General features: G+C 45.0%; 2 protein-coding genes across 5 annotated transcripts in view; both read left to right on the top strand.

The window, feature by feature from the left end:
• ubp1 (upstream binding protein 1) overlaps positions 1-15,331 on the top strand; it is a 30,132-nt gene extending 14,801 nt beyond the window's left edge. For all 3 annotated transcript variants that reach the window (XM_071368492.1, XM_071368491.1, XM_071368490.1), the window contains exons 13-17: positions 2,057-2,147; positions 2,385-2,503; positions 3,089-3,231; positions 9,775-9,826; positions 9,958-15,331. In XM_071368492.1, coding sequence (XP_071224593.1) covers positions 2,057-2,147; positions 2,385-2,503; positions 3,089-3,231; positions 9,775-9,826; positions 9,958-9,995 — 443 coding nt within the window. In that variant the 3' untranslated portion in view covers positions 9,996-15,331. The remainder of the gene's footprint in view (positions 1-2,056; positions 2,148-2,384; positions 2,504-3,088; positions 3,232-9,774; positions 9,827-9,957) is intronic.
• Positions 15,332-17,402: 2,071 nt separating this feature from the next.
• pdcd6ip (programmed cell death 6 interacting protein) overlaps positions 17,403-27,320 on the top strand; it is a 28,998-nt gene continuing 19,080 nt past the window's right edge. For both annotated transcript variants that reach the window (XM_071368394.1, XM_071368393.1), the window contains exons 1-3: positions 17,403-17,707; positions 25,262-25,316; positions 25,484-25,553. In XM_071368394.1, coding sequence (XP_071224495.1) covers positions 17,502-17,707; positions 25,262-25,316; positions 25,484-25,553 — 331 coding nt within the window. In that variant the 5' untranslated portion in view covers positions 17,403-17,501. The remainder of the gene's footprint in view (positions 17,708-25,261; positions 25,317-25,483; positions 25,554-27,320) is intronic.

Below are 27,320 nucleotides of genomic sequence, written 5' to 3'. Positions count from 1 at the left end.
GCAGGGAAACTTAAATCAGTTTTACCGCATGTTAAATGTGCAACCAGAGGGAAAACAACTCTAGACCACCTTTACTCCACACACAGAGACACGTACAAAGCTCTCCCTCACCCTCCATTTGGCAAATCTGACCATAATTCTATCCTCCTGATTCCTGCTTACCAGCAAAAATGAAAGCAGGAAGCACCAGTGACTCGATCAATAAAAAAGTGGTCAGATGCAGCAGATGCTAAGCTACAGGACTGTTTTGTTAGCACAGACTGGAATATGTTCCGGGATTCTTCCGATGGCATTGAGGAGTACCCCACATCAATCACTGGCTTTATCAATAAGTGCATCGAGGACGTCGTCCCCACACTGACCGTACGTACATAACCCAACATCCGCACTGAGCTAAAGGGTAGAGCTGCCGCTTTCAAGGAGCGGGACTCTAACCTGGAAGCTTATAAGAAATCCTGCTATGCCCTCCGACGAACCATCAAACAGGCAATGCGTCAATACGGGACTAAGATCGAATCGTACTACACCGGCTCCAACGCTCGTCGGATGTGGCAGGGCTTGCAAACTATTACAGACTACAAAGGGAAGCACAGTCGAGAGCTGCCCATTGACATGAGGCTACCAGACGACCTCAACTACTTCTATGCTCGCTTCGAAGCAAGTAACACTGAAACATGCAATGAGATCATCAGCTGTTCCGGATGACTGTGTGATCACGCTCTCCGCAGCCGACGTGAGTAAGACCTTTAAACAGGTCAACATTCAGAAGGCCACAGGGTCAGGCGGATTACCAGGACGTGTACTGCGAGCATGCGCTGACCAACTGGCAAGTGTCTTCACTGACATTTTCAACCTCTCCTTGTCTGTAATACCAACATGTTTCAAGCAGACCACCATATTCCCTGTGCCCAAGAACACTAAGGTAACCTGCCTAAATGACTACCGACCTGTAGAACTCACGTCTGTAGCCATGAAATGCTTTGAAAGGCTGGTTATGGCTCACATCAACACCATTATCCCAGAAACGCTAGACCCACTCCAATTTGCATACCGCCCCAACAGATCCACAGATGATGCAATCTCTATTGCACTCTACACTGCCTTTTCCCACACGGACAAAAGGAACACTTATGTGAGAATGTTATTCACTGAATACAGCTCAGCGTTCAACACCATAGTGCCCTCTTAGCTCATTACTAAGCTAAGGATCCTGGGACTAAACACCTCCCTCCAACTGGATCCTGGACTTCCTGACGGGCTACCCCCAGGTGGTAAGGGTAGGTAAGCACGCCCCCATTCTCATCGACGGGGCTGTAGTGGAGCAGGTTGAGAGCTTCAAGTTCCTTGATGTCCACATCACTAACGTGGTCCAAGCACACCAAGACAGTCGTGAAGAGGGCACGACAAAACCTATTCCCCCTTAGGAGACTGAAAAGATTTGTCATGGGTCCTGAGATCCTCAAAAGGTTTTACAGCTGCACCATCGAGAGCATCCTGACGGATTGCATCACTGCCTGGTATGGCAACTGCTCGGCCTCCGACCGCAAGGCACTACAGAGGGTAGTGCGTACGGCCCAGTACATCACTGGGGCCAAGCTTCCTGCTATCCAGGACCTATATACCAGGCGGTGTCAGAGGAAGGCCCTAAAAATTGTCAGACTCCAGCCACCCTAGTCATAGACTGTTCTCTCTGCTACAGCACGGAAAGCAGTACCGGAGCGCAAAGTCTAGGTCCAAGAGGCTTCTCAACAGCTTCTACCCCCAAGCCATAAGACTCCCAGACTATTTGCACCCCCCCCCCCCACGCTGCTGCTACTTTCCGTTATCTATGCATAGCCACCGGTGCCCCACACATTGACTCTGTACCGGTACCCCCTGTATATAGCCCCTCTATTGTTATTTACTGCTGCTCTTTAAATATTTGTTATTCTTACTTTTTTGGGGGTCTTTTCTTAAAACTGCACTGTTAAGTGCTTTCAAGTAAGCATTTCACAGTAAGGTCTACACCCATTGATTTTTGGCGCATGTGACAAATAAAATGTGATTTGATGTGTAGGTTGTGACTTAATGAAGTTGACCCGGGATGACCTGGTTCAGATCTGTGGAGCTGCTGATGGAATCAGACTCTTCTACACACTCAGATCCAGGTGAGTGGGTGGGTTAGTGAGGGGGGGGGGGGTGAAATGTGATTCGGAACATGAATAATCATATTTGCCTTGGGAAAATGTATGTGAAAAATCCTTTTCACCCACTCTGGGCAGAGTGTTTGATACCTGGCAGAGTGGGTGAACACCCTAGAGAGGGTTGAGACAGGTTATGTGAATGTGTGCATCTCTGATTTATATTCCTGTTTATCTGTGTATAACGTGTATGTATCCTTGCAGGTCGGTGCGTCCCAGGTTGACCATCTATGTGTGTCAGGAGTGTGACGTGGAGAGCCCCCTGCTGGAGAGACGCTGCGACAGCGAGAACGGAGAGCACAGTGACTCACCTAACTTATATGGTAGGTGTGTCTCACAGGCAGGCGGTGGCACCTTAATTGGGGAGGACAGGCTCATAGTAATGGCTGGAACGGAATCGATGGTATGGAACACATCAAGCACATGGTTTCCATGCACTCCGTTCTAGATATTGTTATAAGCTGTCCGCTCCTCAGCAGACTCCTGTGGTCTCTTTGTACTTTTGATCTCGTGGATGGTCAGTCAGATATTTACCAACTCTGGCGAGGTGACTGCTTTCTTATTGTTTGAACTACAGAGTGCACCTTTTAAAGATACGGTATATAGTCCCTCAAAAAGGGGAAATAACCAGAAATGTTGCTGGGAAAAAGAAATTAACTAAAGCTGAAATAAATATTCTTGTTCATGTGTGCTTTCCTCTTTTTCATAAAGAATTACAATAGGAGTTTGGCATTATACCACCACAATTGTTTACCTACGGATAAAGCGACTTTTTCTGTGAGGACTAATTTGGAATATACTGTACACACCTCTGTGTGTCTATTTATAGAAGCATCAGTGTGCCTGTGTGTTTTAATGGGGGTGTGTGTTTTAATGGGGGGGTGGTGTTTTAATGGGTGTGTGTGCAGTGTACCATGCTCTATACCTGGAGGAGCTGACGGCTGCTGAGTTGATCAGGAAGATGGCGTGTGTGTGTAGTGTTCCACTGGGACAGATCAACCAGGTCTACCGACAAGGACCCACAGGAATACACATACTGCTGAGTGACCAGGTACATACACACATACTGCTGAGTGACCAGGTACACACACACACACACACACACTGCTGAGTGACCAGGTACACACACACACACACACACACACACTGCTGAGTGACCAGGTACACACACACACACACACACACACACTGCTGAGTGACCAGGTACACACACACACACACACACACACACACACTGCTGAGTGACCAGGTACACACACACACACACTGCTGAGTGACCAGGTACACACACACACACACACACACACACACACTGCTGAGTGACCAGGTACACACACACACACTGCTGAGTGACCAGGTACACACACACACACTGCTGAGTGACCAGGTACACACACACACACACACACACTGCTGAGTGACCAGGTACACACACACACACACACACACTGCTGAGTGACCAGGTACACACACACACACACACTGCTGAGTGACCAGGTACACACACACACACACACTGCTGAGTGACCAGGTACACACACACACACACTGCTGAGTGACCAGGTACACACACACTGCTGAGTGACCAGGTACACACACACTGCTGAGTGACCAGGTACACACACACTGCTGAGTGACCAGGTACACACACACTGCTGAGTGACCAGGTACACACACACTGCTGAGTGACCAGGTACACACACACACACACACACTGCTGAGTGACCAGGTACACACACACACACACACACACTGCTGAGTGACCAGGTACACACACACACACTGCTGAGTGACCAGGTACACACACACACACTGCTGAGTGACCAGGTACACACACACACACACACTGCTGAGTGACCAGGTACACACACACACACACACTGCTGAGTGACCAGGTACACACACACACACACACACACTGCTGAGTGGCCAGGTACACACACACACACACACACACACTGCTGAGTGACCAGGTACACACACACACACACTGCTGAGTGACCAGGTACACACACACACACACTGCTGAGTGACCAGGTACACACACACTGCTGAGTGACCAGGTACACACACACTGCTGAGTGACCAGGTACACACACACTGCTGAGTGACCAGGTACACACACACAGACTGCTGAGTGACCAGGTACACACACACACACACAGACTGCTGAGTGACCAGGTACACACACACACACACACACACTGCTGAGTGACCAGGTACACACACACACACACACACACACACACACACACACACACTGCTGAGTGACCAGGTACACACACACACACACACTGCTGAGTGACCAGGTACACACACACACACACACACACTGCTGAGTGACCAGGTACACACACACACACACACACACTGCTGAGTGACCAGGTACACACACACACACACACTGCTGAGTGACCAGGTACACACACACACACACTGCTGAGTGACCAGGTACACACACACACACACTGCTGAGTGACCAGGTACACACACACTGCTGAGTGACCAGGTACACACACACACTGCTGAGTGACCAGGTACACACACACTGCTGAGTGACCAGGTACACACACACAGACTGCTGAGTGACCAGGTACACACACACACACACACTGCTGAGTGACCAGGTACACACACACACACACACACACACACACACACTGCTGAGTGACCAGGTACACACACACACACACACACACTGCTGAGTGACCAGGTACACACACACACACACTGCTGAGTGACCAGGTACACACACACACTGCTGAGTGACCAGGTACACACACACACTGCTGAGTGACCAGGTACACACACACACACACTGCTGAGTGACCAGGTACACACACACACACACACACACACACACTGCTGAGTGACCAGGTACACACACACACACACACACACACTGCTGAGTGACCAGGTACACACACACTGCTGAGTGACCAGGTACACACACACACACACACACTGCTGAGTGACCAGGTACACACACACACACACTGCTGAGTGACCAGGTACACACACACACACACACACACACACACTGCTGAGTGACCAGGTACACACACACACACTGCTGAGTGAGCAGGTACACACACACACACACACACACTGCTGAGTGACCAGGTACACACACACACACACACACACTGCTGAGTGACCAGGTACACACACACACACACACACACTGCTGAGTGACCAGGTACACACACACACACACACTGCTGAGTGACCAGGTACACACACACACACACTGCTGAGTGACCAGGTACACACACACACACACACACACACACTGCTGAGTGACCAGGTACACACACACACACACACTGCTGAGTGACCAGGTACACACACACACACACTGCTGAGTGACCAGGTACACACACACTGCTGAGTGACCAGGTACACACACACTGCTGAGTGACCAGGTACACACACACTGCTGAGTGACCAGGTACACACACACACACACACACTGCTGAGTGACCAGGTACACACACACACACACACACACTGCTGAGTGACCAGGTACACACACACTGCTGAGTGACCAGGCACACACACACACACACACACACACACACACACACACACACACACTGCTGAGTGACCAGGTACACACACACACACACTGACACAGGCACACACACACACACACACACACACTGCTGAGTGACCAGGTACACACACACACACACACACTGCTGAGTGACCAGGTACACACACACACACACTGCTGACACACACTGCTGAGTGACCAGGTACACACACACACACACACACTGCTGAGTGACCAGGTACACACACACACACACTGCTGAGTGACCAGGTACACACACACACACACACACACACTGCTGAGTGACCAGGTACACACACACACACACTGCTGAGTGACCAGGTACACGTACACACACACTGCTGAGTGACCAGGTACACACACACACACACACACACACTGCTGAGTGACCAGGTACACACACACACACACACACTGCTGAGTGACCAGGTACACACACACACACACTGCTGAGTGACCAGGTACACACACACACACACACACACACACTGCTGAGTGACCAGGTACACACACACACACACTGCTGAGTGACCAGGTACACACACACACACTGCTGAGTGACCAGGTACACACACACACACACACACACACACTGCTGAGTGACCAGGTACACACACACACACACACTGCTGAGTGACCAGGTACACACACACACACACACTGCTGAGTGACCAGGTACACACACACACACACTGCTGAGTGACCAGGTACACACACACACACACTGCTGAGTGGCCAGGTACACACACACTGCTGAGTGACCAGGTACACACACACTGCTGAGTGACCAGGTACACACACACTGCTGAGTGACCAGGTACACACACACACACACACACTGCTGAGTGACCAGGTACACACACACACACTGCTGAGTGACCAGGTACACACACACACACTGCTGAGTGACCAGGTACACACACACACACTGCTGAGTGACCAGGTACACACACACACACATACTGCTGAGTGACCAGGTACACACACACACACACACTGCTGAGTGACCAGGTACACACACACACACACACACACTGCTGAGTGACCAGGTACACACACACACACACACACACTGCTGAGTGACCAGGTACACACACACACACACACACACTGCTGAGTGACCAGGTACACACACACACACACTGCTGAGTGACCAGGTACACACACACACACACTGCTGAGTGACCAGGTACACACACACACTGCTGAGTGACCAGGTACACACACACACTGCTGAGTGACCAGGTACACACACACACTGCTGAGTGACCAGGTACACACACACAGACTGCTGAGTGACCAGGTACACACACACACACACACTGCTGAGTGACCAGGTACACACACACACACACACACTGCTGAGTGACCAGGTACACACACACACACACACACACACTGCTGAGTGGACAGGTACACACACACACACACACTGCTGAGTGACCAGGTACACACACACACTGCTGAGTGACCAGGTACACACACACACACACTGCTGAGTGACCAGGTACACACACACACACACACACACACACACACTGCTGAGTGACCAGGTACACACACACACACACACACACACTGCTGAGTGACCAGGTACACACACACTGCTGAGTGACCAGGTACACACACACACACACACACTGCTGAGTGACCAGGTACACACACACACACACTGCTGAGTGACCAGGTACACACACACACACACACACACACACACTGCTGAGTGACCAGGTACACACACACACACTGCTGAGTGAGCAGGTACACACACACACACACACACACTGCTGAGTGACCAGGTACACACACACACACACACACACTGCTGAGTGACCAGGTACACACACACACACACACACACTGCTGAGTGACCAGGTACACACACACACACACACTGCTGAGTGACCAGGTACACACACACACACACTGCTGAGTGACCAGGTACACACACACACACACACACACACACTGCTGAGTGACCAGGTACACACACACACACACACACCAGGCACACACACACACACTGCTGAGTGACCAGGTACACACACACACACACACACACACACTGCTGAGTGACCAGGTACACACACACACACACACTGCTGAGTGACCAGGTACACACACACACACACACACTGCTGAGTGACCAGGTACACACACACACACACACACACACACTGCTGAGTGACCAGGTACACACACACACACACACACACACACTGCTGAGTGACCAGGTACACACACACACACACACACACACACTGCTGAGTGACCAGGTACACACACACACACACACACACACACTGCTGAGTGACCAGGTACACACACACACACACACACACACACTGCTGAGTGACCAGGTACACACACACACACACACACACACACTGCTGAGTGACCAGGTACACACACACACACACACACACACACACTGCTGAGTGACCAGGTACACACACACACACACACACACACACACACACACTGCTGAGTGACCAGGTACACACACACACACACACACACACACACACACACTGCTGAGTGACCAGGTACACACACACACACACACTGCTGAGTGACCAGGTACACACACACACACACTGCTGAGTGACCAGGTACACACACACACACACACACACACACTGCTGAGTGACCAGGTACACACACACACACACACACACACACACACACACACTGCTGAGTGACCAGGTACACACACACACACACACACACACACTGCTGAGTGACCAGGTACACACACACACACACACACACACACACACACACTGCTGAGTGACCAGGTACACACACACACACACACACACACTGCTGAGTGACCAGGTACACACACACACACACACACACACACTGCTGAGTGACCAGGTACACACACACACACACACACACACTGCTGAGTGACCAGGTACACACACACACACACACACACACACACTGCTGAGTGACCAGGTACACACACACACACACACACACACACTGCTGAGTGACCAGGTACACACACACACACACTGCTGAGTGACCAGGTACACACACACACACACTGCTGAGTGACCAGGTACACACACACACACTGCTGAGTGACCAGGTACACACACACACACACACACTGCTGAGTGACCAGGTACACACACACACACACACACACACTGCTGAGTGACCAGGTACACGCACGCACACACACTGCTGAGTGACCAGGTACACGCACGCACACACACTGCTGAGTGACCAGGTACACGCACGCACACACACTGCTGAGTGACCAGGTACACGCACGCACACACACTGCTGAGTGACCAGGTACACGCGCGCACACACACTGCTGAGTGACCAGGTACACGCGCGCACACACACTGCTGAGTGACCAGGTACACGCGCGCACACACACTGCTGAGTGACCAGGTACACGCACGCACACACACTGCTGAGTGACCAGGTACACGCGCGCACACACACTGCTGAGTGACCAGGTACACGCGCGCACACACACTGCTGAGTGACCAGGTACACGCGCGCACACACACACACTGCTGAGTGACCAGGTACACGCGCACACACACACACACTGCTGAGTGACCAGGTACACACGCACGCGCGCACACACACTGCTGAGTGACCAGGTACACGCACGCACACTGCTGAGTGACCAGGTACACGCACACTGCTGAATTTTATCTTTGACTAGGAAGAGCTGATGTTCTTTGACCATCAGGTGTTTGCATTATATTTACATACTGCCTCTGTTACACAATGCTGTGTCCCACCATAACCCATCCCCCTTCAACTCACTCAGGAAGTGTGCCATTCAAATCACTCCCAAACACACTCCCCATCACAGCTAGTGGAGTTATCTACCCATTTTAATTCTTTATCAGTATAACCCTCACATGATTACATTGTCTTGTAGTTATAAGATATTTATTTAATGTTTATCAAAGATTTAACAGTAACATCCCTTGTTTTTATGAGTATTTAATGTTGAAGTTAATTCATGTTGTTCCCCAGGTGGTTTATAACTTACCTGATGAGAGCTGCTTTCTCATTGGCACACTCAAAGGTATGTTGATTGTCTGTGTGTCTGGCCCTAGACATTTCTTTACTGGTCTTTTCTAGTTTCTGTTTCCCATGTTTGGCCTCCATGCTAACACTACGTCTTGTCTTTCCCTCTCTTTCTCTCTCTCCCTCTAGATGAAACGGGCGAGGGGCTCCATCTGGTTTTGAAGTAGCGATGGAGGACGAGAGCGTGATGACATCACTGAAACCTCCTCCCTCCGTGACGAGCAGAGCAGCCTCCCTCTCTCTCTCCTATCGTTCAGATTGCTATGTGTAAGGCAGAAGGACAGAGGGACTGAACTGAAGCCATGTTAACGTTAGAATCTGACGCGGGTGTGACCACTGTTTCATATTGAAAACACTATTACTGAGGGGGGGGGGCGTGTGGCGTGTTTTATTCTCTCCATTTCTTTATAGTTTTATAAGTGGGGAGGGGTAGGCTGCCCCCCACAGAGAGGCTCATAGAGGCAGTGCTATAGGCTTCAGCCAGGGCTAGGCCAGTAGTCAGTGCTGTAATGCCATGTGACTTGAACATACAGATTGATGTACAGACAGATGGACCCCAGCCGCTTGATCTCATTTGCTTTGACTGAGACTCGACCACTTCCACGGAAGCAGAGCTGGCAACAACTAAACTCAAACAGAACACTGTCTAGAACACGTGTCAAACTCATTCCTCTGAGGGCCGAGTGTCTGCAGGTTTTTGCTCCACCCTTGTATTTTATTGATGAATTAAGGTCAGTAATTAGTAACCAACTCCCCTCACCTGGTTGTCTAGTTCTTAATTGAAAGGAAAAACCTGCAGACACTCGGCCCTCCCAGGAATGAGTTTGACCCTGATCTAGAACAACAGTCTCTGTGTGGTTGTGTATATTGTGTAGAACACAGTAGTCTAGATTTGAACGTTCTAGATCTGTTCCCAGACATTCTAGAACTAGTGAGGGTGGGGGTCCTCTTAGTCAATCAAGTCAAGATTTTGTGGACTGTTAGGGGTGTTAGCATTCTGTTAGCCAGTGTCTAACGGGGCCTGTTCTGGTCATATGAACCAAGTCTGATACCATAATATACAGCCAGCTTTCATAGACTAGACATAACACAGTAAATCCGGGACACTCAAATTAGTATGATACACTACATGACCAAAAGTATGTGGACACCTGCTCGTCAAACATCTCATTCCAAAATCATGGGCATTTAATATCGAGTTGCCCCCACCCCCCTTGCTGCTATAACAGTCTCCACTCTTCTGGGAAGGCTTTCCCCTAGATGTTGGAATGTTTCTGCAGGGACTTGCTTCCATTCAGCCACGAGCATTAGTGAGGTCGGGCACTGATGTTGGGCTATTAGGCCTGGCTCTGTCTGCCTTTCAATTCATCCCAAAGGTGTTCGATGTGGTTGAGGTCAGGGCTCTGTGCAGACCAGTGAAGTTCTTCCACACCGATCTCGATAAACCATTTCTGTATGGATCTCTTTGTGCACGGGGGCATTGTCATGCTGAAACAGGAAAGGGCCTTACCCAAACTGTTGCTACAAAGTTGGAAGCACAGAATCATCTAGAATGTTATTGTATGCTGTAGCATTAAGATTTCCCTTCATTGGAACTATGCGGCCTAGACCGAACCATAAACTGTCCCAGACCATTGTTCCTCCTCCATCAAACTTTACAGTTGGTACTATGCATCGGGGCAGGTAGCGTTCTCCTAGCATCCGCCAACCTCATATTCGTCCGTCAGACTGCCAGATGGTTAAGCGTGATTCATCACTCCAGAGAACGCGTTTCCATTGCTCCAGAGTCCAATGGCGGCGAGCTTTACACCACTCCAGCCAACTCTTGGCATTGCGCATAGTGATCTTAGGCTTGTGTGCGGCAGCTCGGCCATGGAAACCCATTTCATGCTTTTCAGCACTCGGTGATCCCGTTCTGTAAGTTTGTGGCTTACCACTTTGCGGCTGAGCCGTTGTTGCTCTTAGACGTTTCCACTTCACAATAACAGCACCTACAGTTGACCGGGGCAGCTCTAGCAGGGCATACATTTAACGAACAGACTTGTTGGAGAGGTGGCATCCTATGACAGTGTCACGTTGAGTCACAGCCATTCTACTGCCAATGTTTGTCTATGGAGATTGCATGGCGGTGTGCTCGATTTTATACACCTGTCAGCAACGGGTGTGTCTGAAATAGCCGAATCCACTAATTTGAAGGGGTGTCCACATACTTTTGTATATATAGTGTATGTTATGTTTGGTATGGTTACATAAGACCAAAGGTTACTTTAAGCAAAAATGAAAGGAGCGTGTTCAAATATCATCACGGACAACTTGATCATTTTAGCTAATTAGCAACTTTGCAACTACTTAGTACTTTTTAGCTGCTTTGCAGCTACTTAGCATGCTGGCTAACTCTTCCCTTAATACCTCCTAACCTTAACCCCTAGCCTAGATATCGTTAGCAAACTAGCTAATGTTAACCACCCTTAGCTAATGTCAGTGGTGGAAAAAGTACCCAATATCCATACTTGAGTAAAAGTATAGATAACTTAATAGAACGTTACTCAATTAAAAGTGAGTAGGACTGTATAATACTACTTGACTAAAAGTCTAAAACTATTTGGTTTTAAATATACTTAAGTATCAAAAGTATAAATAATTTATAATTCCTTATATTAAGCAAAGCAGACAGCACCATTTTCTTGTTTATTTAAATGTATGGATAGCCAGGGGCACACTCCAACACTCAGACATTATTTACAAAAGATGCATTTGTGTCTAGTGAGTCTGCCAGACCAGAGGCAGTAGGGATGACCGACCACGTGTTCCCTTGATAAGTGCTTGAATTTGACAATTTACCTGTCCTGCTTAGCATTCAAAATGTAATGAGTACTTTTGGTTGTCAGGGAAAATGTATGGAGTAAAATGTACAATATTTTCTTTAGGAATGTAGTAAAGTAAAAGTTGTCAAAAATAACAAATACCCCAAAATACTACTTAAGTACTTTACACCACTGGCTAACGTTAACTACAACAAATTGGAATTCTTAACATATTGTACATTTTGAAAAGTACAAATTGCAAATCGTAACATAAGAAATGGATGATGGACATCCACAAATTAGTGCATATCATATGAAACATAACATTAATTTTTTTATTTAACTGGTCAAGTCGGTTAAGAAAGAATCTTATTTACAATGACGGCCTACCCCGGCCAAACCCGGACGACGCTTGGCCAATTGTGCACCACCCTATGGGACTCCCAATCACGGCCGGTTGTGATACTAAATTAAGTGTCTCGGATTTACGTACAGATTAATACTGAGACCAAGTTGCAATATTCCCCAGCCTGCATAGACATGTCTAAGCATCATGGATACTTGTTTCACCCCACTCAAGTCTCTTAAATGACATATATTTCATATTTTTACTGTCTCTTTTATTGTTTTTAGTTTGGATTTTGATGACGGTAGTTTGTTTGTCTGTTGTGTAAGATAATGTGTCTCTGATGCCATACTTCTCACTGTTTGCTAGGCTCCGTTTTCTTTTTCTCACACACATACACTCCCCTACATGTTTATTTGGACAGTGAAGCTAGAACTTTTGATTTGGCTCTATACACCTGGCTTTGAGTTCAAATGTTTTGTTGAGGCGACAGTACAGAATGTCGCCTTTTATTTGAGGGTAATTTCATACATGTTTTACCATTTAGAAATGAAGGCACTTTATGTATCTAGTCCCTCCATTTTGAAGGTGTCAGAAGTATTGTAGACTTTAAAAACAAATAGTAAACAAGGATGGAAAATGTTTCTGAACACTTCTACATTTAATGTGGATGTTACCATGGTTACAGGTAATCATGAGTGAGTGAGAAAGTTAGATGCACAAAGATCATACCCCCAAATCATGCATACCTCTCTCACCATTACCAATCACAGGAGGGTATCATTTCTTTTGGGGGGGGTTATGATATTTAAGCCTCTAACTTTCTCACTCATTATTCATCATTTATCCATGATTATCTGTAATAATGGTAGCATCCACATTAATATAGATGTGTTCAGAAACATTTTTTACAATAAATGTGACTCCAAAATGACAATACTTTATTTACCACTAGTTTCTACTGGGCACAAAATAATCTGAAACACAACCAAAACAAACTGCAAATGCATCCAACAAGTTTGTAGAGTCACAAGCTTGATGTAGTCATTGCGTGATAGGAATATGGGGCCAAATACTAAACTTTTGATTAAATTGAATACACTATATTTCTATTTGTCCAAATACTTATGACACCTTCAACTGGGGGGACTAGATACATACAGTGCTTTCATTTCTGTATGATAAAACGGATATGTATGAAAATACCCTCAAATAAAAGGTGAAATTCTATACTGTCACCTCCATAAAACATTTGATCTCAAGTTCAAAATGCTGGAATATAGAGCCAAATGAAAAGGTTTAGCTTCATTGTAGGGGAGTGGACACACTGACTACTCAGACTATTGACATGAAGGAGAGGGGCAAGGCTTAAATAAACTCACTATGAAATGGACCAAACTGATTTGGAAAGAAGTAGATGTTAGAACAGGTTGTGTGTCTGGTGGTGAAACCAGGGGCGTGTCCAAGGCGTAGCCTTCCTTCACCCCTAACAGGATGGGCTGGAAACTCTGTTTTCTTAGATCTGTCACTGGCTGTATAGTTAGTCGTTTACTGCAGGCAGTGGAAACTGTGGCTGTGTGAGTATGTGTGCATGTGTTTATCTCCCCCTACCCCCCCAGCAATTATTGCGAAGGTTAACTTAGTTTAATTTCAGTAGTTATCACTGCTTTCCCACTTGGCATGAACCCTGCTTAGTTTGCCTTTTAGTGAAGAGCATGAGTTGGGCGGAGGAGAGTAGAGGAAGGTTGTTTTTTTTGTCCGAAAAGAGTGTAGCCCAGTCGTCCCTATTTTCTCCCCCAGAAATAAAAGACCAAGTCTGCACTGAAAACCACAGAAGTCCAACTTGATGTAGTGTGTTGTTTGTGAACCACGCCCTTCACGGAACCTGGGAGAAATAAAGTGAATATTATTAATAATGTTGAAGTGAAACTGAACATCACCTCCATTGTGTGTCACCTGCTTCAACAACACCAGAGACTGAGGAGCACAGGGGCCTGTTCAGGATGGTGCATCATTACAGAACGTTAAGATAGAAATGTATGGTGTTGAACGGATTTGATCGTCTGCCAGATAAAATAGGGATTCATGTAAGCTCTATTCATTCTATTTTTTATCTGCAACGTTTAGAACATATACACCCCAGCTCTACAGACCTGGGTCAAACACAGAATGCTGGGAGCCTTTCACACAGAAATTGATGTGTAATACAGTGATACCTGTCCTAGTTCTACCAACCTGTGTTCCCTGTCTCCGTGTGTCAGTGAGGAGGTGATCACTGTGTTTCTTACAGCCTACAGTCAAACTGGAGATGCACACATACTTCTGTTCTGGAAATAAAACTATTTCATAAAGATGGTGTGTTTATTTATATGATTGTGATAGGGCCACATACCATAACATGCTATGAACGATAACACAAATTGTATAGAAAACATTAATAAATGTAAACTCAGCAAAAAAGGAAACATCCCTTTTTCAGGACCCTGTCTTTCAAAGATAATTTGTAAAAATCCAAATAACTTCCCAGATCTTCATTGTAAAGGGTTTTAACACCGTTTCCCATGCGTGTTCAATGAACCATAAACAATTAATGAACATCCACCTGTGGAACAGTTGTTAAGACACTAACAGCTTACAGACAGTAGGCAATTAAGGTCACAGTTATGAAAACTTAGGACACTGAAGAGGCCTTTCTACTGACTCTGAAAAACAAAAGAAAGATGCCCAGGGTCCCTGCTCATCTTTGTGAACGTGCCTTCGGCATGCTGCGAGGAGGCATGAGGACTGCAGATGTGGCCAGGGCAATAAATTGCAATGTCCATACTGTGAGACGCTGAAGACAGCGCTACAGGGAGACATGAGGGAGAGCTGATCGTCCTCACAGTGGCAGACCACGTGTAACAACACCTGCACAGGATTGGTACATCCGAACATCACACCTGCGGGACAGGTACAGGATGGCAACAACAACTGCCTGAGTTACACCAGGAACGCACAATCAGTGCTCAGACTGTCCGCAATAGGCTGAGAGGCTGGACTGAGGGCTTGTAGGCCTGTTGTAAGACAGGTCCTCACCAGACATCACCGGCAACAACGTCGCCTATGGGCACAATCCCACCGTCGCTGGACCAGACAGGACTGGCAAAAAGTGCTCTTCACTGACGAGTCGCAGTTTTGTCTCGCATGGGGTGATGGTCGGATTCGCGTTTATCGTCGAAGGAATGAGTGTAACACAGAGGCCTGTACTCTGGAGCGGGATCGATTTGGAGGTGGAGTGTCCGTCATGGTCTGGGGCGGTGTGTCACAGCATCATCGGACTGAGCTTGTAGTCATTGCAGGCAATCTCAACGCTGTGTGTTACAGGGAAGACATCCTCCTTCCTCATGTGGTACCCTTCCTGCAGGCTCATCCTGACATGACCCTCCAGCATGACAATGCCACCAGCCATACTGCTCATTCTGTGCGTGATTTCCTGCAAGACAGGAATGTCAGTGTTCTGCCATGGCCAGCGAAGAGCCCGGATCTCAATCCCATTGAGCACGTCTGGGACCTGTTGGATCGGAGGGTGAGGGCTAGTGCCATTCCCCCCAGAAATGTCCGGGGACTTGCAGGTGCCTTGATGGAAGAGTGGGGTAACATCTCACAGCAAGAACTGGCAAATCTGGTGCAGTCCATGAGGAGGAGATGCACTGCAGTACGTAATGCAGCTTGGTGGCCACACCAGATACTGACTGTTATTTTTTATTTTGATCCCCCCTTTTGTTCAGGGACACATTATTCCATTTCTGTTAGTCACATGTCTGTGGAACTTGTTCAGTTTATGTCTCATTTGCTGAATCTTGTTATGCTCATACAAATATTTACACGTTAAGTTTGCTGTAAATAAACGCAGTTGACAGTGAGAGAACGTTGCTTTTTTTGCTGAGTTTATTAAGCTTCAATATGTATTTTTTGGGCAACCTGACCAAATTCACATAGACATGTGAGTTATAGATCTGTCATTCTCATTGAAAGCAAGTCTCAGAAGCAGTAGATATGTGCGCTATTTGTATGCGTACCTTAAGTGTATTTTTGCTTCTTGTACTTTTGGTTTTGTACACCAGCTTCAAACAGCTGAAAATACAATATTTTTGGCTATTGAAAATATATTTCACAGCAGTTAAGATCGTACAATGATTCTCTACACTACATAACTGAAATTAGGGAAACTTTTAGAATTTTAGCCACCAAGAAATGGCGGAGCGATTTCTGCATATTGCACCTTTAAATATAAATAATCATAGACATGTCCTGTCTAAATATAGCCCTTAATGTAAGCATCCAATAACATGAAGAAAAAAATACATCGAGATATCAGAAACCTGTCTTGCCCCTGTCCAGCCCTCACTGCGTCTGCGCAGCTCGCTCTATGCGTCAACGTCTTCTGACGTTTGCACCAGAATCCAGGAAGTGAGGAGTCGCTTGTTGTTTTTGCCGATTGATAGTCCTTTCACATTTTATTTGTTACTTTTCGCGGGCCAAAAATGGCGACTTTTATTTCTGTCCCGTTAAAGAAGTCGTCTGAAGTCGAACTAGTTAAACCGCTCTCGAAATTCGTTACGGCGACATACCCAACGGGCGAGGATCAAGCTGAGTATATCCGATCCGTGGAGGAGTTGAACAAGCTGCGCAAGAGTGCTCTGGGGAGGCCGCTCGACAAACACGAAAGCTCGCTGGAAATCCTCCTGAGGTTTGAAATACTGCCGCACTGACGTAACTAGCTAACTCCAGCTAGCCACCTAACAGTTAACTAGCTATTTCACCTGTTTGGAAATGGTTAGGCTGCTAGTTAACTCCATTGCCGCACCCTGAAATTCTCGGAAACAGTTTTTCCTTTTGAGTCATGTGTTTAACAATTTATTAGAAGTTAACGCATTGACAATCAATGTCCATGTGATGCTTACTGTAATTTCTCAATAACGATTTTCTACATGTGAAATGAACCTGCTGTCAATTAGTAAAGTAACTAGCTAACTTGTTTAGCTAGCCAGTTAACTAACTTTTGTTAGCCAATTCCAATAAACATCAGCATAAAACAGTGACAATTAAGTAATGGCTATTTCCTTGCCAGAAGTTACCGACCCTACAGTTACGCTTGTTTACAGTGGTATGCACTGTGGTCAGAACGCAATCATGGTTATATTAAGACACCATAAAGCCTGCGCGGATATGGGGATGGGATATACCACTGTACTCCAAAATGTACCTTTATCCACACTGCTCCATTGAGAAGATTGAAAAATGCCCTTTAGTCCTCATGCTGACTAGCAGTAGCCACCACAGTCATTTTGTTAACTAGCCTGAGGATGGAAAGGGCAGTTTTATGGGAAACAAGCAGTATTTCAATCTTCTCGATTGAGCAGTGTGGATAAAGGTAAAATGTGGATTACAGTGGCATATCCTATCCCTGCATTGAGGTACTTTTTCTGACCCTTATCTTGCGCCTGCTCCACAGTGTGTTAATGTAACCATAGTTGCGTTCAGACTACAGTGCAGATGTGTAAACAAGCGTAATGGTAGGGTATGTATCTTCTGACAGGGGTATTTCCTAGCTGGCATCCTCATGAGTCAGTTTGACCAGCCCAATATCAAATTTGAATGTGTCATTGTCAAATTTTCTAGCGTCATCAAAATCTCCATGTTTCTAGCTAGTGTTTATTGATATGTTATTACAACATTATACAAGTAATGTTAGTTTCAGGAGGGTTATGTGGGGGTGGTTTCAGGATGGCTAACATTACCTCCTGTGCTATAAAGACTCAGACCTCTTGGAAGGTCCCTCACTATCGCTTCTTGATAGATACTCAACTGATCCAAGATCTAGGTGGGAGGATGCAACATACATAACTTTCAGAGTAGAAATAGGCTATGCTATATAATGTACATTTAATATAGTCTGCCTGCCTCGGAGGCATTATTCAGCTAAATCCGAGCCATCTCATCTAAAAAGAATACCCACACTGGTAGATGGTAGGAATGTTTTGCATAGAGTTCCATGGAGGAAACTGGACTGTTATTTGGTTAACAAACCTCCGCTACCCAACCAAAGAAGTGTCTCCAGTCCTGTGTGCTATCACCACACGTATCTTGGAGTGGTGACCTATTGAATTTTCTGATTTTCTTTCCTCAGTTTCTCCAGCCAGTCATCTATTCTATACAGTAGGCTACTAGTGATATGAGCAGGATTTAGACTTTGCTCCCCTGTATAGAATCAATTGACTAATAGTTTAGCATCGTATTGTCCACAGAGCATTATTTAATACTAGTGCATTACAATAGTTACAATAGAGCCTTGGCATCTCTGTTTGCTCTAAGGAGTGTTTGTTGGAGGAACTTATTCAATGTTAGTATAAGCTTCCTAACTACAAGGTGGGATAGGGACATGCTATTGCTGGCCTACAGTATGTTAACTTTCTGGCTACGCTTTGCTATACAGAGTGGGTAGATGCCTAGGAGGTGAATCTTAGCATTGTAGCCTCTTAGCTCTCAGCTCATGTACAGAGCGAGCCATGTGCCAGGTAGCTATGGCAACAGGCCTTGTATTCCATATCCCTTTCACAGCCCTGCAGACAGACTGCCATTGTGTCAGCAGCAGTAGACTAGTCACCAGCAGACCTGGCTAGGACAGAACTCTAAACGGTAAAAAATTATATTTTCCATCAAATACTTGAGGTGCGCACCTTCCACTTGAACTACCCCGGTGTAATGGATCCAATGGAAATGTACCCAAAAATGCAAACTCTGTATGTACTTTGGTCCCATAGCATGACCAGGTAGTCACAACCTTGCTAATCTTAGTGTAACCATGGTAATCATTGTTTGTACCTAAAACGCTTCAGTGCACCCACCTAGCGACCGCTCTTCTCCTCCCTCTCCCTTCCTCCCTACTCTTCTACCTTCCCTCTCTCCTTATTTTCCCATTCTCACACTGCACTTCTGTAAGTACCCCTCATTCCATCCTTCCTTACAATTCCTTCATTCCCTCTCTCTGACCTGAGAGTCAACTATAGTACCAGGGTTGTTCCTCCAATTAGGTGCCTTTTGTCCGAGACGATACCAGTATCGCAATTAGGGATGCACGATATATTGGTGAACATATCGGAATCGGCTGATATTAGCTAAAACTGTCAACATCGGTATCGGCCGATGTCTAGTTAAACGCCGATGTGCAAAACCATGTCACAGCTGACGTGCATACCTATATAACGAAGGTACATGACATAATGACGCCACGTAAAATTTTGCGCAACACAGCATTCCTAAACTAGCCCACAATGTCTGCTGTGTGGCTGGAGCAGTCAACAAGTCAACATTTCAGCCAAACAACTCAAAGGCGAAATCCATTAAAGCCAAGATAATGGAATTAATTTCCCTTGATAATCAAACGTTCTCTGTCGTGGGTGATGTTGGCTTTCGCCAACTGGTCGAGCACCGGTTAACAATACCAAGTGCGCTATTTTTCCGATGTTGCCCTACCGGAGTTACACAGTAATAGCGTCACTGCTATGAGCTTCACGACATATACTATGGAACACCGTTTGAGTCTTTACGTGTCAAAAAAGATACAGTAGCACTGTTAAAGCTGCACAAAAAAGTCAACAAACAAGCAAACACCGGCCACGAGCAATGTGTTTACAATGCCGCTTTGGTAATAAAGCATCATTTGTTCGACCGCAACTTCTGGGGTAGTTAGCTTTAGCTTTGTATCTAGCTAGCACCAATACAACCAGCCTGAAATCAATGACCAGTAGGAACTGCAGTCATTTTCATTATTCTTAGCAATGATTTAGGAATCCTTGTAAGTAAGTATTAGCTAGGTTGCCACTTGTTGTTCGCCTATTGAAATTTAACTTCAGTTCATGAAAATAAATAGCTAGCCAGCTACTTAACCCTGTTGTCCAAAGCTAATGTTATAAGCAGCCAGCTAGCTTCATCTGGCTAGTGAGGCTCGACCGGACTGGGTTATGTGAAGCTAGCCACAATAAGGATTAGGCACAATAGTGGAATTTGCGGTTTGCCTTCAAAATAAAAGTATGGCATTGCCAGTGATGCAAATAAATACAACTAGTAGAATTTTGTCATACTTTTATTTTGAAGGCTAACCGCAAAGTCCACTATTGTGCCTAATCCTTATTGTGGCTAGCTTCACAGATGGGTCCAACCACCATTAATCAAATAAGAACTTTCTTATAAATTAGGGTTATTTTAGATGATGACACCTAGCTATATAGTTAGCTAGCATAATTCTACTAGCTAGCTAACTATAGCTACTGAAACAGATTATGTTGTGTTATTTGACACGTCAAATAGTGTTAAATAGTATATTTTTTGATACGCAAAGACCCAAACGGCATTCCATAAAAATCCTGGTTGAGAATGAAACGACTGAACAAATGAACAACGAAAGCACAGCAAGTAAGTGAAAGAAATAGGTTTTGATTATGTTTTACTGGTAATGGGGACATACATAAATGCCAACAAAATAACTTTTTGGTCAGTCTGTGTGTGTAACCTTTATGTAACTAGTCAAGTCAGTTAAGAACAAATTCTTATTTACAATGACGGCCCGGACGACGCTGGACCAAGTGTGCACCGCCCTATGGGACTCCTAATCACGGACTCCCATTCATGTGATCCAGCCTGGATTCAAACCAGGGACTGTAGTGACGCCTCTTGCATTGAGATGCAGTGCCTTAGACCGCTGCGTCCGTGTGTGTGTTAACTATTTAACTGTACCAGAATGTTCAAAAGGCCGCTCACATTTAAAATATCGGTTATCTGTATCGTTTTTTGGGGGCAAGGAAAATATTGGATATCGGCCAAAAATGTCATCGGTGCATCACTAATTGCAATACTCGTTAGTGTCGCGGCAAGGAAACAAAACACGAAGTGGATTTATCTTCTTTATGGGGGAAAAACGCCCTAATGTTGGAAACAAACAACATTATGTTGTCATCCAGAGTCACATGTATTTATTTTCCATGCTATAGCACACAATATTTTACTTACAGATGTTTTTTTAAAGGACCAAAGAGTTTGGACTGGTTCGTGTTTACATTTTTGCCATAGAAAAAATATTGTGATACTGGCATCGTCACAACCCTACAATGAAATAGGCAGGCTAGATTCTTTTTAAACTATTTCTATCTATGGGTAACGGGTTGACGTGTTATGCTCGACCTGCTCAGTTTTTCACCACAAAACACCAGAAAATGGCCAAAAGGAGTAGAACGAGCTCACCTGCTTTAACACTATGATTTGACTATTAGATGGTCAATGTTTGTTTATATATATATATATATAATTTTTTTTTTTCAGGAATAGTTTCACCATATTAAAACGAGAGTTACGTTCATGTAACAGGGTTGACCTTAAAATGAGGAACATGTTTATTTTACCTTAGAATGAATCACATTATTATTTATTTAATCTTCAGAATAATTAGGGCTTTACAATGATGGTGTAAACTTGGAGACATTTTGGGGTTAACTGGTTAAAATCTTCCTAGAAGTAACAGAGGATGCTTTATTCATATAAAAAAAAATCGGATTTATTGAATTTTCCATGTTGACCAAATTGAAGGAAACTTAATTTAATATAAAAGGCTTTTCAAATATTTGTGTAAAATTTCTACTTAAAATATCAAAAGGAGGTAAAAGGCACTAATATCGTGGAACGACCCACCGGGAATACCAACAGTAGTAAAAAGGGGATTCTCTCAGTCACAAGATTCTCTCTCTGTCTTGTCATTCCAGGAGAATGGAATATTCCATATCACAGAAGCATATAACTGAAGCATATTACCACAAGTGATAGTCACTCCACTCTGACTCACTGTCATATCTCTGAGCCAGTGCAGCTTTCCCAACACACTGTTGTTGGTAGGCCTGGGGGGTATACTGTATAACAGGGTATTTGGAACTACCACGGGATGTTTTTTTAATAGTCTATACTGTTGAAACTATTTCATTTGGGGTTTTTAATTATTTAGTTTTTTACACATTTGAATATTTGTAGCTACTTTTTAAGTAAATTCCTGCACTCAACTTGTGCAATACATTAGAAGATAAAGAAGATTGCGTTCTTTATTTCACCTGTCACAATTTTTCATTATGAAGCTTAACAGTAGTCCCCTGTTACGTGGTGTTTGTTTACAAGCACACAAGGACGAAAGACTGGAGCCTTGTGAGTCACTCACAGCATGTGCCAGGTGGTCTAGTTACAGTATAGAGTTCACAACTAAATGTTTTCCAACTTATATCTATTAACTGTCTAAAATTTACTAAATGGTTTGCAGTTGTGTATTTGGTTTGTTCATTTAGTAGCTATCTAGCTAAGTGGTTAAATTATTCCAAAATCAAGCTCCGCTTGGAAATAGTAGAGAATCCCCTCCTGAATCAAGAGCCTTGCTGTCTAATACAGTGCATTCGGAAAGTATTCAGACCCCTTCACTCTTTCCACATTTTATTACGTTACACACTTATTATAAAGTGTAATAAAAAAAATCCTTATTAATCTACACACACTGCCGCATAATGACAAAGCGAAGAAACGTTTTTTTAGACATTTTTGCAAATGTATAATTAAATCAAGTATTCAGTAATCAGACTCTTTGCCAGGTCGCAGTTGTAAATGAGAACTTGTTCTCAGCTAGCCTACCTGGTTAAAGAAAGGTGAAATAAAATAAATAAATATGAGACTGGAAATTGAGTTCAGGTGCATCCTGTTTCCATTGATCATCCTTCAGATGTTTCTACAACTTGATTGGAGTCCACCTGTGGTAAATTCAATTGATTGGACGTGATTTGGAAAGGCGCACACCTGTCAATATAAGATCCCACAGTTCACAGTGCATGTCAGAGCAAAAACCAAGCCATGAGGTTGAAGGAATTGTCCATAGAGCTCCGAGACAGGGTTGTGTCAAGGCACAGATCTGGGGAAGGGTACCAAAAAACATATGCAGCATTGACGGTCCCCAAGAACACATTGGCCTCCATCATTCTTAAATGTAAGAAGTTTGGAACCACCAAGACTCTTCCTAGAGCTAGCTGCCCGGCCAAACTGAGCAATCTGGGGAAAAAGGGCCTTGGTCATGGAGGTGACCAAGAACCCGATGATCACTCTCCACAAAGTTCCTCTGTGGAGATGGGAGAACCTTCCAGAAGGACAACCATCTCTGCAGCGCTTCACCAATCAGGCCTTTATGGTAGAGTGGCCAGACGGAAGCCACTCCTCAGTAAAAGGCACATGACAGCCCGCTTGGAGTTTGTCAAAAGGCACCTAAAGACTCTCAGACCATGAGAAACAAGATTCTCTGGTATGATGAAACCAAGATTGAACTCTTTGGCCTGAATGCCAAATGTCACGTCTGGAGGAAACCTGGCACCATCCCTACGGTGAAGCATGGTGGTGGCAGCATCATGCTGTGGGGATGTTTTTCAGCGGCAGGGACTAGGACACTAGTCAGTATCGAGGGAAAGATGAACGGCGCAAAGTACAGAGAGATCCTTGATAACCTGCTCAGGACCTCAGACTGGGACGAAGGTTCACCTTCCAACAGGACAACGACCCTAAGCACACAGCCAAACAACGCAGGAGTGGCTTCAGGATAAGTCTCTGAATGCCTTGAATGGCCTGGCCTGGCCAGAGCCCGGACTTGAACCCGATCAAACATCTCTGGAGAGACCTGAAAATAGCTGTGCAGCGACGCTCCCCATCCAACTTTGCAGATTGTCTCAAGCTCTGTCGAGAAGAATGGGAGAAACTTCCCAAATACAGGTGTGCCGAGCTTGTAGCGTCATACCCAAGAAGACTAGAGGCTGCCAAAGGTTCTTACTGAGTATAAATAAAACAACCCTGAAATATCACATTTACATAAGCATTCAGCAGGTAGCCTAGTGGTTAGAGGCAGGTAGCCTAGTGGTTAGAGCATTGGACTAGTGGTTAGAGGCAGGTAGCCTAGTGGTTAGAGCGTTGGACTAGTAACCGGAAGTTTCCTAGATGGAATCCCTGAGCTGACAAGGTAAAAATCTGTCGTTCTGCCCCTGAATAAGGCAGTTAACCCACTGTTCCTAGGCCATCCATTGTAAATAATAATTTGTTCTTAACTGACTTGCCTAGGTAAATAAAGGTTAAATACAAAATTCCAGAGTATCCTGGAATGGCACAAGGCAGATATGAGAATCTGGATTCCGCACAAGCGTAGTTAGTCAATAACAGTCAATAACATCTCTTTTTTCTGTAGGTATTATGATCAGCTGTGTGCCGTGGAGCCCAAGTTTCCCTTCTCTGAAAACCAGGTACATATAACCTCTCATCCACTCAATACAAAATACACACTGTTGCTGAAAACAATAGAATACAGTATGTGTCTGCGTGGTACAGAGAATCACGTCACACATGAAACGCTAATAAAAAATAAGTTTGTTTGATAATGTTGCTAATCTCTCTTTCTGTGTTCCTGCAGCTGTGTCTAACCTTCACATGGAAAGATGCCTTTGATAAGGGCTCACTGTTCGGGGGCTCAGTCAAACTAGGTACGCTACACACACACATACGTGGCCTGCGGGCATGGTTGTTCCAGTAGGTGTAGGAGGCAGTAATATTGTATGATGTGTGTTCGCTCCTTGTCTTTTTCAACATATCAAGGTTTCCGTTACCCGGCTTTTGGCCGATCAAATAAATTAAAAGACGGTAAATTAAATCGTAGCCGGCCAAATTGTCCAGGGCTGCCTATCATAAACCCAGATTTCACGCTTCAGCACCATTCTCTCACTCATTACACTCTGCCTTACATGCATGCACCTGCTGCTGAAGAGAGAGGGGCTTTTGCCTGGGCTACTGTTAATTGCGAAGATGGAGACCTTTTTCATTTAAGTAAAATGAAAGTTAGAGAGTATGCCTACAAGGGGGAATGTCCTCCGTATGGACAAGTTTTAATATTGTAGGTGACAAAGACGAGAGAAACGTTGGTGTGGCTACTGTGCAACTCCCTCATTGTTATTATTTTAGGCCTATTTAGTCATCTAAACCAGTTCTTTAAATATGCAAAACATGTTTTGTTTCATTCTGTTGAGTAATTTTTGTTGGCTAAATTCAGTTTGATTTGTCTTTTTTATTGTATGCTCTGTGTTTAGTTAGGTTATAAGTAGTCCGGTTGTAAAATGAATATTGTTCGCATATTGCTGTCATAGCCTGTTCAAAGCTTCTGTTTAAAAAGTGGTTTGTTTAATTCTGTTGAGCCATTTTCTTTAGCTAAATTAAGTTCCAACTGTAATGTTGTGTTTGCTGCAATATATCCTGCTTGTATTTTCCCTATAAACAATGGCTAGACTTAATTACTTTTGGTCTGGCTATTATACTGCCGGCCTATGATATGAAGGCAGTGCGTACCGGCAGTCCAACTGACTTGCACTCCTTGAACTTGAGGCGAGGAAGAATGTTTTAGGCCTACCATAGTTACTCCTGTAATCTAACAATAATACTTATCTTTATAAAAAAATATTCTGATAGAAAATGTACGAATTAGCTGTACAGTCGTGGCCAAAAGTTTTGAGAATGACACAAATATTAATTTTCACAAAGTCTGCTGCCTCAGTGTCTTTAGATATTTTTGTCAGATGTTACTATAGAATACTGAAGTATAATTACAAGCATTTCATAAGTGTCAAAGGCTTTTATTGACAATTACATGAAGTTGATGCAAAGAGTCAATATTTGCAGTGTTGACCCTTCTTTTTCAAGACCTCTGCAATCTGCCCTGGAATGCTGGCAATTAACTTCTGGGCCACATCCTGACTGATGGCAGCCCATTCTTGCATAATCAATGCTTGGAGTTTGTCAGAATTTGTGGGTTTTTGTTTGTCCACCCGCCTCTTGAAGATTGACCACAAGTTCTCAATGGGATTAAGGTCTGGGGAGTTTCCTGGCCATGGACTAAAAATATTGATGTTTTGTTCCCCGAGCCACTTAGTTATCACTTTTGCCTTATGGCAAGATGCTCCATCATGCTGGAAAAGGCTTTGTTCGTCACCAAACTGTTCCTGGATGGTTGGGAGAAGTTGCTCTCGGAGGATGTGTTGGTACCATTCTTTATTCATGGCTGTGTTCTTAGGCAACATTCTGAGTGAGCCCACTCCCTTAGCTGAGAAGCAACCCCACACATGAATGGTCTCAGGATGCTTTACTGTTGGCATGACAGCTACTGACGGTAGCGCTCACCTTGTCTTCTCCGGACAAGCTTTTTTCCGGATGCCCCAAACAATCGGAAAGGGGATTCATCAGAGAAAATTACTTTACCCCAG

The sequence above is a fragment of the Salvelinus alpinus genome, chromosome 26, assembly GCF_045679555.1.
Source record: "Salvelinus alpinus chromosome 26, SLU_Salpinus.1, whole genome shotgun sequence".
Taxonomy (NCBI): domain Eukaryota; kingdom Metazoa; phylum Chordata; class Actinopteri; order Salmoniformes; family Salmonidae; genus Salvelinus; species Salvelinus alpinus.
Note: the sequence above shows the minus strand (reverse complement) of the source record. Positions and strands in the feature narration are given on the sequence as shown.